At 57.3% G+C, this 17468-nt stretch overlaps 2 protein-coding genes across 2 annotated transcripts in view; both read right to left on the bottom strand.

Annotated features, from left to right (window-relative positions):
* LSG1 (large 60S subunit nuclear export GTPase 1) overlaps positions 1-17468 on the bottom strand; it is a 154326-nt gene that overhangs the window by 73377 nt on the left and 63481 nt on the right. The gene's annotated exons all lie outside the window — the stretch shown is intronic.
* Positions 1-17468, bottom strand: part of XXYLT1 (xyloside xylosyltransferase 1) — a 42253-nt gene that overhangs the window by 19669 nt on the left and 5116 nt on the right. Inside the window, exon 2 of the mRNA XM_035544797.2 lies at positions 15818-15965. Within this exon, the coding sequence (XP_035400690.1) occupies positions 15818-15965 (148 nt within the window). The remainder of the gene's footprint in view (positions 1-15817; positions 15966-17468) is intronic.

Genomic DNA, 17468 nt, shown 5'->3' with positions numbered 1-17468 from the left:
GAGGTGCTGCAGAGCCGGGGAGAGGGCCGGGGTCCCTGTCCTGCTCTGGGCAGCAGCAGGGACCGCTCCAGCACAGCTCCGCCCAGCGCAGCAGCCTTCAGCTGGCTCATCAGGTTTCAATTAAATCAACCGCAAGGCACGTCATCTGATTGTTCTCTGCAATTACAGATGAGCACTAACTGCAATTAATCACAACCGAGGATGAAAGCGAAGCTCAGGGGGGAAGCTCCAACTCCCCTTCTCCTCCGTTTTCCCAGCCCTGCCCGCCCTGGCACCAGCACCCTGCGCCGGTCCCCGCGCTGTGCTGGCAGAACCCCCCCCGGGGAAACACCACCAAGTCAGACCCAGAGAGCACAAAGTACTCCCTCTTTTTTTTCTTTTTTTGAAGCAAGCATTAACAACAACAGTGGGACGAAGCCGAGCACGGGTACCGGCGCTGAGCGCTGCTTTGCCAGCTGCAGCTGGCACGGCCAGACTGATGGCCGAGACGATTCCTCTGCCATCGCTGTCTGCGGCTGGCAAGGGGCCAGGCGCTAACATTTCTGATTTATCCTCGTGTTTTGTCCTCTTACCGAGCACTTTGCCCTGACTGCTGCGTGGGGGTGGACGGATCACGTGCTCTTCTTCTCTTTCTGGCACAAACTGCTTGGAGGGGCCCAGCTGGAAGCGTGCAGAAACCCTGACAGCATTTTGCTTGGAAAGTGCATTTTCTAACTTTGCTATGATATATTTTACCCTCTGCTCCATCCAACTCTGGCTCTTTCAGCCACTGCACATAAAGAGGAGTTAAGCCACTCAAAGCAGAGAAGATCTCCATTAGTAGTGACAGTTTTATGACACAGGCTGGCCCCACTTAAAGCTTGTAATTTTTTACTGCAGCCTCGTAACAGCAACCCCAGCGGGGCTGCAGCCTGGGCTTGGCGCTGCTCAAGGCTTGCTCAGACTCCCACCAAGCTACGGCCCTGCAGACTGGGACACATCCTCACCGCAGCGCCAGCGCCGATGCTGCACCTCTCAGGGCTCGAAGCCTGACTTTGCCACGCTGACTCGAACCTTCCAGCTCAAATCCTCCCTCCAGAGGTGGATGACTCCAGAGGTGGACGATGGGCTTAAGGAACGCCCGGTCCTGCTGGGAGCTCCTGCTCTCTGCTATGCAGAAGTGAAAGCCAGCAGCAGTGCCCAGGACATCTCACAGTGAATCCTGGCTGCCAGAAGAGAGGGAATCAGCCTTGTGCCAAAGCAGGACTCGGGAGAGATGCTGGCACAGAGCCTCTCGTGCAGGCACTCCCCCCTTTCTGAGCCTTGCTCCAGCAAAGGGATGCAGAAGGTCACTCCCCCAAGTCCTGGTATCCCAAGTCCTCCTCCAGCATCCAGCAGAGCTTTGCAGGCAGGACAGGCCCTCGGGGTGCGTGCCCAGGGGCACGGCGGGTGGCTCGGCTACTCTGAGCAGCGCTGGGAGCACCTCTGGCAGGAGGCAGCTTCTGGAGCGAGCCCGATGCAACGCACCCCCTAAGAGCCAAGTGCTCTGCGATAACAGGCAGCGTACCCCCAGAAGCTGAGGACACGTGCCTGGCAGCAGGGGTGCGCAGGAGGAGGTGCTCTGGCCAATCCAGCTGGAGCTCCGAGGATGCTCCTCAGCTCCGTCAGCCCAGCGACGTGCTGCACCCAGGGGCAAACACCCTCCTGAGCTACCGGCCCAGCCCTGCAGTGGGTGCTGCTGCCCCAGCCCCTCCTGCCCTGCAGTCGCTGCTCAGTGCCTGCGGGCACCTGGAGCTGCACAGCCCCGAGCCTGCCCTTAGCTAGGACTGCTTTGCCCCAGTCTAAGCTTTGCCCGGATTTAAAACTACAGAAAAGGGGATGGATGGAAGGTCAGGACACCAAGAGGAGATGCAGGAACAGGAGCCTGGGGTAGCTGCCACGCAGAAAAGCCCGGGGGCCCAATTCCCTCGGCTGCTCTGGGAACACCAGCAGCCCCATGGCTCCAAACCCTCCTCTTCCAGGCAAAGCGAGCCAGATCTGGATCACCGGCACACCTCCACCACGTTGCTCTGCAGAGAGGGGAAACGAGTGACAATAATGACGACTTGTGTCACGTAACAAATCACAGGAAGGAGAGCTGCTGCCACAACGCAGAGCCCCGAAGCTGTTCAGTAGATGCCATGGTCTTAATTGCTGTTAATTGAGCAGTGCTTTGAATAGCTTCAGACTAGAAGACGCAAGAAGACTGAAGCGTCCTGGAGCTGGTGCAGCTCTCCAGCTGACCGATGGGCTCTCTGCACAAGCTCAGCTCCCTCATCGGAGTACAAAGCCCTGCCCGCAGCAGGTCTGGCAGCAGAGCTGCTGCCCTGGCCAGGCCTTCCCAGGAGGACGCGGGTGCTGCTGCTCAGCGTACAGCGGCCGTGACCCAGGCTCTGCAAGCTGAGAGCCTCCCAGCAGCGCTGCAGTGCTCTCCTGTTACAGCCACTGCCAGGCCCTCCCTCACCTCTGTCCTGCGGAGATGTGCTGGGGGAAACAGGGAGGGCAGGAGGGGCACAGCCATCGCCCTGCCGCAGCCGTGCAGCGCCCGGATCTCACACGCGGTCCTTAAGTAGATGTCTCATGGGAGCTGGTCGGGGTTTGGCTCTGCTCCTACCACCTTATACAACAGTGTCCACCTGTTTCAACAAACTTGTTTGTAAGGACCTAACCACTCTGGGCCGCCAAGTCAACATAGAGACACCCCTCTGACACATCTCGGACGGGGTCCTGCTCCTCCCAGGGGCAAACGCTCTCCGTGCTCCATCACCGCTGCGTGCCGGAGCAGCACTGGATCCCCGCAGAGCCTGTTTTCCCTGAGAAATTTGTTTGGGCTTGAGTTTTATTATTCATAACCCCACCTGCTCACAGACAAGCTCCCTGCTTCACCAGACTGTGGATGATGATTTTTTCAGTGATTCACTGGTCAGGCTCCCAGGGGGATAATCCCCACCTGCGTCTCTGTGCAGCGATGGCACAGCCAGGTGCCTGACAGTGACAGTGCTGACGCAGGGCTTGTGCACGGAGAGGGAGCTCCCCACAACACACCCCCAGCTACCAGCTGGGCACACAACCAGGGGAGCCTGGGCCGTGGGCTCGTGCTTGATAAACCTGGTCAGTGCTCCCCAGGTCTGCCCGAGCTGCCCCAACCTTCATCCCCTCTTCCAAGTCCATCGGTGTGCTCGGATGCAGAGGCAGAACCTGGCAGTGGACGGGGTAGATGGCCGTGTCCTTAGTGCGAGTGCCTGCGCCTCCACAGCCTGCTCCCGGAGCCGGCACAGCGTCCACATCGCAAAGGGGATCCTTGCCTCCCCGGGGAAGAGGAGCTGCAGGCCATCAGACGGCCGCCCGAGGCAGCTAACCAACCGCCTGGAGACACGCGTGGCTCTGACCTCGCCTGCACCGCGCAGCTCCGCAAAGCCGCTCGTGCTGGCTGTGAAACCAGGATCCTCTGCCCTCGGTGGCTGCGAGGTGTGCGGCCGAGAAAAACACCGCTCCCACCGCCACTGCCAAGGCTGGGCATGGGCTCGGCTTCTCCTGAGAGCCTCCTGCTGCAACTGCGGCGGGGCACGAGGGCGGCCGCGGTGCCAGGCAGAGATACCGGAGCCCCGGCCGGCCCGCTGACACAAACACGCTCCGCTCTTCTGCCTGCCCTTTGTTAGAGGCTTCCTTTGTTTTGCTCACCCCCACGCTCCCAGCTGCTCCCGGCAGCTTTCCCTCCGCCGTCACGGAGCTGTGAGCAGCTTCCTGTTTTGTTGCGCGCTCCCCTCTCCAGGGCTTATTTTCTCGGCAGATAAAGCCTGCCCCTCCGCTCCCTGCGCTAATCACCGCTGCCCGTCACTGAGCCCCGGCAAGCCTCGGCCAGAGGAAGGCAGCGAGGCCGGGGCAGTGCCGACGTGACACGCGCCACAGAGCCCAGCACCAGCACGTTGGGGGACAAGGGGGAAGCTCCCTCCCAGCACTTTCTTGTCTTTCCCCAAGAAAAGCAGCCCAAAGCAGCCCTGCTTCCGCAAGGCTTGTCAGCCTAGCTCCCAGCTTCTGGTTCAAGGCCTGCAAGCAAGCCCTGGCCACGTCCCTCCCTCCCCACCAGGCTCCGAGTGAGAGCAGGACAGCCAGGGGAGGACGCCCACCTGCAGACCTGACGGCTGGGTGAGGCTTCACGCACTGCTCGCTGTGTATTTAATATACAGTGTCACCGGAGGAGGAGTGTGAAGACACTTTCTGGAGCCGGAGTCAGAGCAGCAGGAAACCTTATAATCAGACAAAATAAGGTTTAATTCCAGGTTGCCATAGAACACAAAGCAGCGTGGATGGAAAGCTGTAAAGTAATGAGTGGGTGAGACAGAAAAGGAAGCCAAAAAGAGATACAAGAAAATAAATGCAATAAGGTAAATTATCTCCCATCTTGATGGAGGGGGAAGGAGCTGCAGAGCTATAGGCAGGTTTTGTCTTTGTTTCTTCTTGCTAAACTCTAACAAGCTATGGTGAGATGGAGGGGCCAGCAGTTCCCACCACCCCAGCTGAACTGGAAGCAGGGCTGGGGTTTTAGCACCGGGTGAATCCCAGCAGCTCCCACGCTGCTTCCCCCTACATATCGGGAGAGGAGGGCTGGCTAGGGAAGGAGAAGGGTCTCCCCTCCCTCAGGACGACCAGGAGAAGGCTTCCAACGCCCAGCACCGCCAGGCGGGTGCCTTCCGAACCCACCGCCCCGGCTGGACAGGGGCGAGACCCTGGCGCTCTGCAGGAGGCGGAATCACAGCGCACGCCTGTCCCGGCCTGACAGATCTAGGACATCCCAAATAACTGACGCCGGTGCTAAGGCAAGGGGCAGCCAATGGAAATAACGAGAAGTGACGCCACCCGAGGGGCTGCGGGTCACGCTGGACAGAGCGGGGATGGCGCTGTGGGGAATGGGATGCCGTGGTGCCACAGCTCCCCGGGGGTGGCCCAGAGCCGCCTCTCCCACCGCTGCACCACCATCACAGCAGCCCGGCCGCCCGGCAGCACAGCTAGGCAGCTCCAGCAGTGCCAAATGCCCCGTGAAACTCGGAGCAGATGGGCTCTCCGGCCGCAGGGACATGTCTTGCAGGCAGCTGGGTGAGCATTTCGCTTCTCCAGGTGGGGACCCTCCTACCACGCTGCAGCCTCCAGCACTTATCTGGGTGGGCTGAGAGGCTTTCTGCTGCCTGCTCCCCAAAAGCAGCATGAAAACAACGCACAAAGCACAACAGGATTACCCCAACGAGGAACAATGGCTGGCACTGCTGTCCTATTGCTTGTCAAACCGTTACTTCAGTCTCTTCTCCGTGCTAGCTCACCACGAGCGAGTTCGGCTCAGGAGCAGGCTGGGGAAGGAATCTGGCTCTTCTCACATGGCTGAGACGTGAAGCAGGGAGGGAGGGTATGAGAGCACACCAGAAACAATCAACACTCCCTCCATCCCTGTATAAATGGGAACACTTTGCCAGAAAATAAACCCTTCTGCTACTGCAACATCTCCTGGGAACTGTGGTTTGAGAGCAGGGGGCTCTGGAGCCGTCTCCCATGGCTCCACCGCAGCCCCACATTTTCTGTGCCTCTTCACGACATCTCCACTCCAAGAGAGCACGATCAGGCCTGCAGCATCTGGGATGCAGGCACTCTCCAAACCCGCTGCATCTCTGCGTGCCCCCGACACGGTGCGGCTCAGTGAAGATGGCAATGCTCAGCCAGCAGCAAAAGGTCAGGACTGCTGCAATCTGAAAATGCTCATTTATTAACACTGAGCAGTCACTGAATCATGCAGGTAACTGGGCTGCGTACAAGGAACTGCTGTGCAGCTGACAGGAGGAAGAGAAGGAGGTTGTGCTTCCCTCTGCCAGGATCCACGGTACAGACCTCTGATGCTCGTTGTCTCGTTCAGCGTGTAAGACAGGATTAATGCACCGTAACTCACTGCCAGCAGGTGCTTTACCGAGGATCCATCATCCGCAGGGAGTCACCCGGCATCCCAGGGGCAACCAGAGGTGTACACAGGCTTGGGCGACCCTGCATTGCAGCTGCAATGGCAAACCCCCACCCACGCACGTACAGCCCTGTTTTACAAGGGCAATGATGCCGCATGGCTGCTTTCACAGACTCGCATTAACAGAAGACAATTACTTGTGAAGATGCTGTTCCAGCTAAAAAGACTATTTATTTCCTGATGCTTCTGCTTACCGCTTTCCCCCGGCCCCCACATCCTCCACGGCTTCACGGAAAGGTTGGGTGAAGCCTTGCCAGGCCAGGCCAGCTTTGTGTCACTCCTCTGGGCACCAAAACGCAGCCAAGGGACCGTGCAGCCAGGGGGGCCTCACGCTGCCCCGTCTTTCCCTGCAGAAGCTGGGCCAGAAGACGCAGCGCAGCTGGGTGCAGCGTGTCCCCACCCTGCCCTTTGCCCTGCCTGCAGCTCGGCTCTGTGGGAACAGCGCAAGCCGGGGCTCACAAAGGCTGCTGTGTCCAGGCTGGGACTCCCAGCGCGCTCGCAGGGCTGATAGCAGTTTCGTGGGAGATCATCCCCTCAACTGAGCCGGAGCCAGCAGCTGGAGCCTGTTCCAAGCTGCGCCAATTCCCAGGTGGTTTGTGGCTTTGTCATTAACAGGCTTTTGGACAAACATCGTTGCAATCTGGTCTGCGCTTAATAACCAGTACGACCGTAGATAACGAGCTGGAGAAGTTACCAAATTCAGGGTTTGAGGCCAGGGAGAGCACTGGATCTTCCAGTTTGATCCCGGCATGTCCCAGGCCACTAACTCTCACCACTGTCCGGGCACCCGCTGCAAAGCCGCTGGTACTGCTCTCTGCTGGGGGCCACTTCCCCAACACCATGCTGCTTGCTCACCTGCAACAACTGCCTTTCAGTCCCCCCGAGGTACACAGGCATGGCTCCCTGCGATGGTTATCTGCTGTACAACAGCCTTCAGTGATGTTCTTTCATGCCAGCCCTCCATACGGCTGGATAAATTTTAGCTCCACTGCAAAGAGCTCCACAGATCACTACACCAGGGTGAATAACCGCCTGTGCTTCCAATTCTGCCTGCTTTACATCTGCCTCTTGCTAACTGTGATGCCCGCTGGCTCTTGTACGAGTCTGCCTCCCGCAGCTCATGGCTTTGCAGACCCAGCCGTGACCCCCTCAGCCAGCTCGTCTGCAGACAGAGGGTCCCCACCAGTCGGGGCCGTCCTGTGCAGAAGGCACTGCTCTTCTCTGAGCCTCCTTCAGGTTTTTCCAACACGCTATGTTGTGTGCCATAAGTTTAGGCAGTGTATAATGACCGCTTTGTTCTCCTCCCCTAGCAGTTCTACATCATTGTTGAGCCATATGAAAACTTACCCACCTCTCCCACTGCTGCTCAGTTTCCTCCTGAGCCTTTGATGAACAAGCTCACCAAAGGCACCTGGAAATCAAGCTCCCGAGTCAACAGCCAGCAAGCACCTGGTTTTGTCTTCCCTGTGGAGTACCGCCCAGCTCCTGCTTCTCTTATCCATCATGTTTCTTAAGTAAGCACTGCAACCAGTGATTTTAATAATTTAGTCAGGTGTATCACCCCCCCAACTTCAGTGGTGACAATTATGTCAAGAATTTCTCACCATGTGTTTTCTCTCAAGAACTTCCCAACACATCCAGCCTCATACCCAGATTCCTAACACTGGAATAAATGAGACGGGGGATTCACTCTCGTCCCCTTGGTCCCATGCTTTCAAAGTACGGAAAGCAGAGCGAGTTGAACTGTGCCCCTCCCTGGCTGGCAGCGAGACACCCCAGCCATGGCTCTCACACCTGACGTCTGCATTTAGGACCTTCTGCGTTCACATGGGTCATCCCTAGGATGCAGCAGACATCAAAGCAGTAAGGAGGCTGGGCACAAGCAGGAAGGAACTATCCTGTTGAGCTGCTTTCCTGGAGATTTCCCAGCCTGATTATATATATATGTGCCTGTAAGAGATCCTGTTAACTGAATCAAACAACGCGTTCGCATCCCACCCTGCTCTGCACTCTTCCCTCCCCTGCCCCTTGACGATGCAGAGCCTCATCAGCACAAGCAAGGACACATCCTGTGTGGCACTCTGCTCTTCCTGCAGAAATCCCAGCTGCAGTTCTGCTCACCTGCATCCCATCAGCTTCGGAGAAGCAGAACCACCTCCCTGCCCCTGCCCACCCAGAACAGCACCAGGATTAATGAGTCAGTGCTTCACGGTGCCTGGGCGATACACCAGGGCTAACCTCCTGCATTGCAGGAACTGTGAAGCCCCTGTGGTCACCTCTCACCCTTTGTCAGGGCTTCTGCCTTCACGCTGGGCTGGTCAGAGGGAGAGAAACTCTGACGGCTTCCCCACAGCCTGCAGGTGTGAGGAGGAGGACACTTACACAGAGATGATGCTAAGCCCCTCAGGAAGACCGCCAGCTGTTCGTACAGCTAGGAAACCCTGCTGCCTCCAATTTGTCAAATGCCATCTTCAGTCAAGCTCTGCTAAATGCCCTGACTCCACACGACACACGTTACCTCCCAGCTGGGTCTCAGAGATTCCCCTGCAGCTAACAGACTCACCGCCTCTGGTCCAGCCAGCAGAGAGAGCCAGGAAGCTGCTCCACTGAGAATCTCTCTGCCAGCTTTGGACAAAAGTTACCTGGGTTTTGCTTTTCCATCCTGTCCTGTTCCCCAGGTACTTTCCCTCTGCTCCTTCCCCTCCTGCCCAACACGGCCATCCTGCAGCAGTCAGCAAAACCAGGGCAGCCAAACAAGCCCAGCAGCTTCCACCACTGCATCACCCTCCCGGCTCCCACATCAGCTGTTGCCCACGGTTCCCATTTGTTACTTGGACATCCCAGTGAAGCTGTAGAGTGCTTGCAGCTCCCTGAAGCAAGCCTTGGATGGAACCAATACTCCACTGGAAACCCGTAGAGGGACACAGTGACTGTGGTGCTAACGACCAGTTCTTCCATGGAGAAATGCTGCATCTTGTCGAGGAGGCATGCTGCCAGGTACCTGTGCCTAAAATACCCCATCACAGCAAATTGCTATAACCAAGCCATGAGACAGCAGTCCTGAACAGCTGACCCTACATGATCATTCACGAAGGAAAGCCTCTTTCTCACTGGGGGCAGCAGGGGGGAAGGCTCAAGGGTTACACCACAGAAGAGCTGAGCAGGCAGAGGGAATTCAACACCAGGGAGAAGCAGCAGGCTGTGCTCCAGCGGACGCGTGCCCACAAAAATCACAAAGCGTACGTGCTGCCTGGGCTCTCAGTGCTCTCCCCAGACATTCTCCCCAAGCCACACGGCACTTACACACGAGATGATCTCACCCGACACATAAAACTGTGGTGGAGTTGCAGTGGGACAAAGAAATGGAAGGCACAACAGCTCTGTTTCACGAACAGCCAAGCCACGGCTGCAGCGTGACACGCACAAGTTGCAGTGGGGCCGAGCAGGGAAGCTGCAGGCCGCTTGATCAGTTCTCCCCGAGAACTTCCCCCCTGGTGCCAGGGGCTGGGGTCTGCTCTGAGGCTCACCAAGGCCAAGCCCCAGGGTTAGGATTACGAGGGACACCGAGCCTAGATCTTCCGCTTGAGCTGAGTTACAAAGGGCTGCTAAGCTGCGGGTTGCTAAACTAATTGTCGCCGAAAACTTCCTTACAAGGGCCAGAGATGGGGGAGCTTGGCCTAAGGCTCACCAGGGCCACGGCTGGGGTTAATGCAGAGACAATGCCTAGAGCTCCTAACGGAGGGAGACTGTGAAGGCCCTGTCGAAGGAAGTTGTGGGTTGTCAAAAGATTTCTTCATAATTAGACCAGGACTCGCAAGAGGAGTACATTTTCACAGAAGAACAATCTTTCCGACAGCCCAGACCTCCGTTCGTCAGCCCCTGTCTGACTGCAGCTGCCGGCACCCTCAGCCCTCGCCCTACCCTGAGCCCACACCCAAAGCCTGAGGGGGGCCTGCCCCTGCTTGCCCTCAGCCCAAGCCCCCTGCCCGGGGAGCACCTTCTGAGGAGCCCTCAGCTTCCCCTGGCTGTCCTGTCTCCCCAGGGGCCTTAGCCTTTCTCTGCTCCCAAACCTAGGCCCGGGCAGGCTGTCTTGTGAGCTCTGAGGCCATGACATTGCCACCACCTGCGCGGTACGGCCATGCCTTCCAGGCAGACAGGCCCAGGCGTTACTGCTTCATGTGTCCCTGCCGGGATTAAAAATGCTTGCTGGGTCCTCTGTGTTACACTGCTGAAATGACAAGTGATTAGGGGGATTAAAGCCAATCAGCAAGATGCGTACTGGAAGTAAAGTAAGAGGCCCCAGTCGCTGCCCTTTCTCCTTCTAGCCCAGACACAGCACTCCTCCCAAGCCCGAATCCCTGCGGATCCCAGGATCGTTTCATTCTGGCATCGCCCTCATCTTGGCAACCCCTCCTAAGCCTGAACCCTGCTCATCCTCTCTGTGTAACTTTCCCATCGCTTCTCCCTTGCAGATCACTGGAAGGCACAAAGCCTCCTCCAGCTCCTCGGGCCCGGCCGCGCCGCCCTGAGCCAGGATTTACGAGGCTGAGGCCCAGACGGAGTTATGCAGTCTGCACTGCTGCACGCCGCATACCAGCTCCCCAGCTGGCTTAAATCAGGTTAACTCCACTGATGTCAGACATTTAAGGCAAGAGACTTACATGATTTACAGCAGCTGAGAAGCTGTTATATTATAGCTTGGCAGCTGTAGGCTTTAGATACAAAGTTCTGTGGGCAAGGATCCCAAGCGGCAGTGAAAAACGCAACAGCTGAGTGGCAAAAAACATTTATTTTCCGTGCGATATGCACGCAGTCATGCAGATGTTCCACAAAAACCTTTACAAGAAACGCAACTGCTGCTCAGTTTTTGAGAGCCATCAATCTGCAAAGTCAGTGCATCGCCACAGCCCTAAGGCTTCAAACAAATCACTAACTTGTGGTAATAGAGAAATGCCACGGCACTTCAAAAATGATAAATGTGGGATCCTAAAGCTAGGGAACTTTAACGCAAAGGGTGCTAGCACTAAAAAGACTAGAGACAGACTGATACAAATGGAAACAAACACATAAGAGAGAATTTAATATTCAAATCATGGCCTTCGTTTCTGCTGGAGCATGTTTAAGCTTGCAATTAAATCCAGCTCCCACAAAAAAATGGTGCTAAAACTATGGAGCCAGACACGCCTGCAAAGACGCAGTGTTCCTGGCAGGTGAAATGGCACAGGAAGGCACCAGGAAAAATGCTAATGCAGCACGAAAATGAAGCTTCAAACATTTCTCCTCCACCCTTAGTAAAGCAGCTTCTTCCAGGCCATAGAGAGTGGTTTCTCAGAGAAACGGGGGCAGGGCCAGGGGAGCGGACAGGAGCACAGCACCGTTCCTACACCACTCACAACTTTTCAGGGGGGCACCAGAGTGTGCAGCCCTGCCCTTCTCCAAACAGAAAGCTCTTTCATTCACACTTAAAAAAAAGGTGGCTAAAAGCACAGGTCCCCCAGCAGAAACCCTGACCTTCACGTAGCTCACAGCCAAGGCGGATGAGCTACAGCGGGGGCCAAGAAGCAAGCACCAAGCCTGGCTGGAGCAGAACCAGTATCACAGAGCAGCACAGCAGCCGTCCTTGGTCAAAGGGCATGCCATGTCCTCGCTGCAGCAGCAGCCTGGTTCTTGCCAGCCCGCAACGTACGAGCCTGCTGCTTCTCGTCAGGTCCTAGATGTGCAGCTGGAATGCAGAGAAAGGGCCTGCAAGCCTTGCCAGACCCATAAATCACCAGGCGCTGCAGGCACCCAGCGCAGTACATCTGACCTCCCTTGCAAGGGAAATATAAATCAGCTTTACTAGCAGCTTCTGAAACAAAACCTAAACTCGTGAAACTGTAAAATGCCTCTTTAAACATCCTGTACACCAAACAGACCATTGCAAGCCCTCATTAGATTGCCAGAGAGCAAGCAAGCTTTTCAAGAGACAAAACTACTCACAGGTTGATGAACTGAGAAGACATTTCAGAAGGTGTGATCAGCTTCTTGCTGGAAGGCTGTACAATACGGATATCTTTAGCACACAGCCAAGCTCCAGTAGAGGTATCAGGACAAGAAAATCAGCATTAATACCCTCATTTGTATTCAACATACTTCAAAGCGCTCACAATGGAGATATCACCAGACAAAAAAATAGCAAAGTCCAAGGAAGAGCTAAGTGCAGCACGTTCACTTAAAGCCACCGAGTAACAGAACTGCTGAGGCAGGACGGGACCGCTGGAGCTTGTGCAGTCCTACCCCCTGCCCACAGCAGGGGCACCCAGAGACATCGCCCACTTCGCTTATAGGCCCTCCAATGATGGAGACTCGGCAGCTCTCTGGGCCTGTTCCAGCGCTTCACTATTGTAAAATTGTTTTTTCTTATATTTAAGTGGAATTGCCCATGTTTCAGTTTGTCCCCATTGCCCCATCTTGTCATGGGGCACCACGGAGAAAAGATTGCCTTTGTCTTCCCTACTGCCCCCATCGGATGCTTACACGCATGGATCAGATCAGATCCCCCGAGCCTTCCCTTCTCCAGGCCCAGCAGCCCCAGCTCTCGGCGCCTTGCCTCACAGGAGAGGTGCTCCAGTCCTCCCATCAGACTGGTGGATGCGCCAGGCCCACTGCCCCACCTGCAGACACCCCACCCGTCCCAGTCCCGTGCCCCAGGGACAGACAGCAGTACCCCCCGGCCCTTCGAGCAGAGGCACACCATTACGCAGTGAGCGCAGGACTCGTGCTGCTGTGTGAGGACTGCTGCCTTCCTGCCAGCACGGCAGCAGCTGGGGCAGGGCCGGCGTGCCAAACTGGACAGGAGCACGGCAGGGAAGGGTCCTCCCTGCCTAACGGGCCTGCTGGCACACTCCCCAGGGCTCTGCTTCCCGGCACATCTCCCATCTCAGTCCTTCTCCTCCTCCACCTCCGGCAGCACACCGGCTCTGGCTGTGGTCCCCAGCCCCAGGCTTCTCCATCGCTCCTGTCCCTGCGGCTCGCCGGGCTCTGAGCGATGGCACCGCTTCCTCTGCAGGCTCCGGTAGGACGCATGCCTCTTCTGCCCTGCTGTCTATCCAACAAAAGTGTGCCTATTAAGGTAAATAATGATTTTCTGACGTTCACCTCACCCCCTCTGCAGGACTTTCCCATGCAGCAGACAGGCAAGCCTCTCAGGGAAAGCAAGGTGCCTCTCAGCCCCTGTGAGACACGAGCCGTGCACCTTCCGAATGATCTCTGCCGTGCTCTCCCTGTCATGCACCGCTCTGCCCTCACCCCTTCTCACAACCACCCCGCACTTCCAATCCCAAGGCTGGGACCAGCTGGCATCTTCCAGAAACACCTCCAGACACAGCTCCTGAGGCCAGGGCTCTCCAGTAGCCCGGCCTTCCCCTGCCTTTTCACGGAGAGCACTGGCAAGCCTTCCGCTGGGCAGGATGCAGGAACGTGGTGACTGCCTGACACGTGGCCACCAAGCCAGCACTTAGCTCGCAGCCCAGCAAGAGAAAGGCTGTGCCTGAACTTTGTGGTAGCAGGACTGCAGGCAATGTTATGCCTGGGCAGCCGCCAGCACGAGCTGCCTCTCCGGCCACAGAGGAAGCTGTGGGTGCCAGCTGTGCGCGCCAAGGGAAGAGCTCTGTCACCAGCACACGGCAGCAGGAGCGGGCTGACACCGCGTGCCCGGCTTCAGGAGCCTGCAGCGTAACGCAGCAAACACGGCACGGGCCGGGGGCACAGGACAGCCTGCAGCCCTGCCACAGAGCACGAGGCACGGGGCCGGGGCTGCCCTCCGGGCGAGGAAGGCGGTGGCGGGCGTCCCGGCTCCGCAGGGCCAGGTTGGCCAGGGACTTGGTAACGCAGCCAGGTGTGATCTGCTGCCTTCAGCAAGCGCTCACCGGGCGTTTGAGAAGTGGTTTCCAGATCCTGAAGATGTGGGACACGGATGTTCAAGACGCCTTCCACGTCTCCAGGGGAAGGGCATCCGTCTGCTTCTTGGAGCAGCCACTGCAGCTGCTTTAACAGCAGGGAGCAGCGGGGAGGCAGCTCAGACCCCAGGAGCCTGGCAGCCCGTGCCCCCCGCCTGCCTCTCTCCCCCAAACCAGCACACGGCCGGAGGGCTGCAGGCTTCGCAGCGGGGCTGCCCCAGACCTCTGCCAGTGCCTCTCGAGTGCGGGCTTGGCGCGGTGACCCTCCCCAAAAGGATGGCCTGGGAACACAGGAAGGAAAGCAGCGTCTGCTCCACTTCCTTCTTGTCTGGCAAGCAAGCAGGGTTTGTGAAACCACAGTGGCTACAGGACATACCAGGGCCCCGAGCAGGCCCCACTGTTTTTAACTCTCTTGTAGAGGCCTTCCCAAATCGTCCTCTCTCGGAGAAGACCCTGCCCCGAGGCGGCCCAGCGGACCCTCTGTGCATGCACGCAGGCTCAGCAGCGAGCCGGCCCCGCTGGCAGGATGAGCCCTGCTCTGACAGGCAGGGCTGGGCGAGCTCCAGCCCAGGGGCTGGCTGTGCTACCCCTCCTGCTGTGCGTGGGGCAGAGAGGGCCCCTGCCCACCCATCCCACTGCGTCCCCGGGGAGCCTGGGCTCAGCCCGTGCTGGGCTGACGCACAACTGCTCGCGTTCAGCGCTTTGCTTTTAAGGGACTACACACCAACAGCAACGTGATCCCCGGCCATCAGTCTTACGGAAAAGCCTCTGACCTTTCTCCCAGCCCTGACCTCAGTGTAAGAAAAACAAGCCTGACCTACAAAACGAGAGGGACGCTAAGTGATCCAAGGCTACAGAGCACGTAGGTCCTAGCAGAAATACCCGCGCGCAGGCGGGGAAGGAAAGCATGGCATGAACCGAGCCAAGCTCCTTTTGCCAGCTGCCTTGTCTCCCTGCAGATTTATTGCTGCTCCCTCACTCAGTAACAGCAGAGCGAAGACAATAAAGTTAAGCCATCGGTGGCTGTTAAGCAGCCAAGCCTTCCAGGAGCTCAGCAAAGCCCCAGGAGAGGAAGGTGCGCTCGGTAAGCGCGCTGCTGACACCTGCTAGCACGCGGCCAGGCGGCACACTCAGTCACTGCGCTGCTGTGCGTGGCACCTCTTTCTGCTGACACACCGAGGGGAAGGGAGGTTGGAAAACCACACATGACAAATACACCGCTGCATATGGCCAGACCAGCTCCAGTTTTGCCTTTTCTCACATCTCGGGGCGCGAGGGCAGCACCATCCTGCTGCGTGGCACAGCCCCAGCGGGCACTTGGACACGAGTGCTCTCACACCGACGGGTCTGTCATCCTGCAGGAACGGGCAGAAACCAGGCTTGGCCCTAGGAGCTCGCCCCAAACCCTGAAGAGGGCACACCTCATGTAACAATACTCCAGGACAGCCCCGCAGTTATCCGTCCCTGCCATCTCCCAGCACCCTCAGTACACGACAAGCACAGTATCCAAGGTGAAGCTCTGACTCTTTCTGGGCACTTGGCTGCCGCTGCCTCTGCCCGGCGATGCTGCAGCACTGGCAGCTAACGCCGTGCTCGTGCCAGGGATGGGGAACGGGCAACCAGAACTATGCTCCTGGCTGGGGCACCAGGAGCATATGAATGCACCTGTGCTCTGTGCTCCCACTGGCATGGCATCAAAGCAACCCACTCTGTCGTGCCGATGAGCGCCCTGCTCCAGTGCCAGCAGCCTCTTTCATGGTGACTGGGTCCGTGAGCTCGCTTTGCTTTTCACACAGCACCGAACACTACCTGCAAGATGAAGAAAAAGCAAGCCTGTGTTTGCAGCTCAGCGGAGGCTTACCTGGGGGCATGATCCGATGCATTGCGACTGACAAGAAGAAGATTGAGTCGCTGTAGTAGGTCCCTGTTCCAGCACTGAAGTGCTTCTGCATGGCTTCGACTATCGGAAACAGCTTTTCGGTCAGCTCGTTCACATCGTGGGTTATCACCTAGGAGAGACACCAGAAAAACGGCTCAGCCACGACATCCAGCAGCTCTGTCCCATCATTAGCAGCCTTCGCTCAGCCTGCACCAGCACAGGCGTGCGAGGTTGTGAGCCACAAATATTGCTGCTGGCATCCTGGCTGCACAACGGGGTCTGCCTGTGCCGGACCCTGCTCACCTCCCTGCCCTGAGAGGCAGCTACGTGTGCGGGGACGAGAGGGAAGGATCTTTATGGCCATTCTGGAAATGTGAGGCAGGCACCAAGAGACTCGAATCCACGCACACAATCGAGTCTGTCCAGTGGATGTTTTCCTGCAGCCTCTGGTCCCAGCTGTTGACGCTGGTTCTGGCCTCCCATATGGAGGCGATCACGAGAGGTGACAGCTCACTCCAGGCTCTGGCATCCCGCAGCTCTGAGGCGAGCCAGGCCACGTCATTTACCCTGCAGACCGAGCCTTGCTCCCCGCCACAGAGGCAGGCTGGGACGGGGCCAGGAGCTGAGCCCGGATTTCCTGAGCCTCAGCCCAGCGCTGAAGCAAGCTCCGCAGCATGCCCCCACCGGGGCTGGGGGAGGAAAGGGCGAGCAGGCCACAGCACGCTGACAAAAATCAGACATCAGCAGTTACCAGAGAGCTGAGCATCTTCTTTAGCTGGAGGTGAGCCTGCTTGCGCTGGAGCTTCCCAGTGCTGCCCACACACTGCCACGGGGCAGAAATGGGACCCAGGGGAAGACAGACTGCTGATACCACCCCACACGGCCCCTTTCATGTTCTTATTCTTGACAGAATACAGAGAAACAAACTTTTAAAACAAAGCAAAGCCCTTCCACGCTGGTTACCAATGACCAAATTAACACTCACCAGCCCGCCTACTGTACCTGTGTTCAGGAGCGACCTGAGAGCTAAGCAATAAAGCCCCATCTGCTCCAAAACCGGGAGCCACTGCAAACAAACTGTCAGCTACTGAAACCGTACAGGCTTACACCTAACTGCACGCCGAGTCCGATGAGCAGGAACACGCAGCCTGCTGCTCGTTACACGCACACGAGGACACAGGTCACTGACTCACGCCAGAGAACCGGAGGGATTTTCGGCGTAATTAACAGGCACGAGGGACACGGCCCTGGTGCTGATTAGAGAGTTCAGCAACTCCGAGTTTGAGGCTCGAAGTCATGCTGCCTTCTTCAGGCAACAGAAAGCAGGAAAAACCCAGCAGGAACTGAACGCTGCGAGGACACAGCTTAGCAGCAGTACTTCAATTTTGGGAAGGGAAGCCTGGTTTGAGGGACGCTGAGATACCTCCCTCAGCTGGCCCTGCCTTCGGCAGAGGATTCAGCCCCATGATCCCCACCGGTCCCTTCCAACTAAACCAATCTGTGCTCTCACTCCTTTTCCCTACCAGAATTTTATCTGCTTATAAGTTAGGAAAGCTGCATTATACACTTAAACATGTAGGTTAGAGCATTAGCTTTTCTTTTTAAACCCAAAGCCAAGTCAAGTGCTTCAGAA

The sequence above is a fragment of the Cygnus atratus genome, chromosome 9 (assembly GCF_013377495.2).
Source record: "Cygnus atratus isolate AKBS03 ecotype Queensland, Australia chromosome 9, CAtr_DNAZoo_HiC_assembly, whole genome shotgun sequence".
Classification (NCBI taxonomy): domain Eukaryota; kingdom Metazoa; phylum Chordata; class Aves; order Anseriformes; family Anatidae; genus Cygnus; species Cygnus atratus.
Note: the sequence above shows the minus strand (reverse complement) of the source record. Positions and strands in the feature narration are given on the sequence as shown.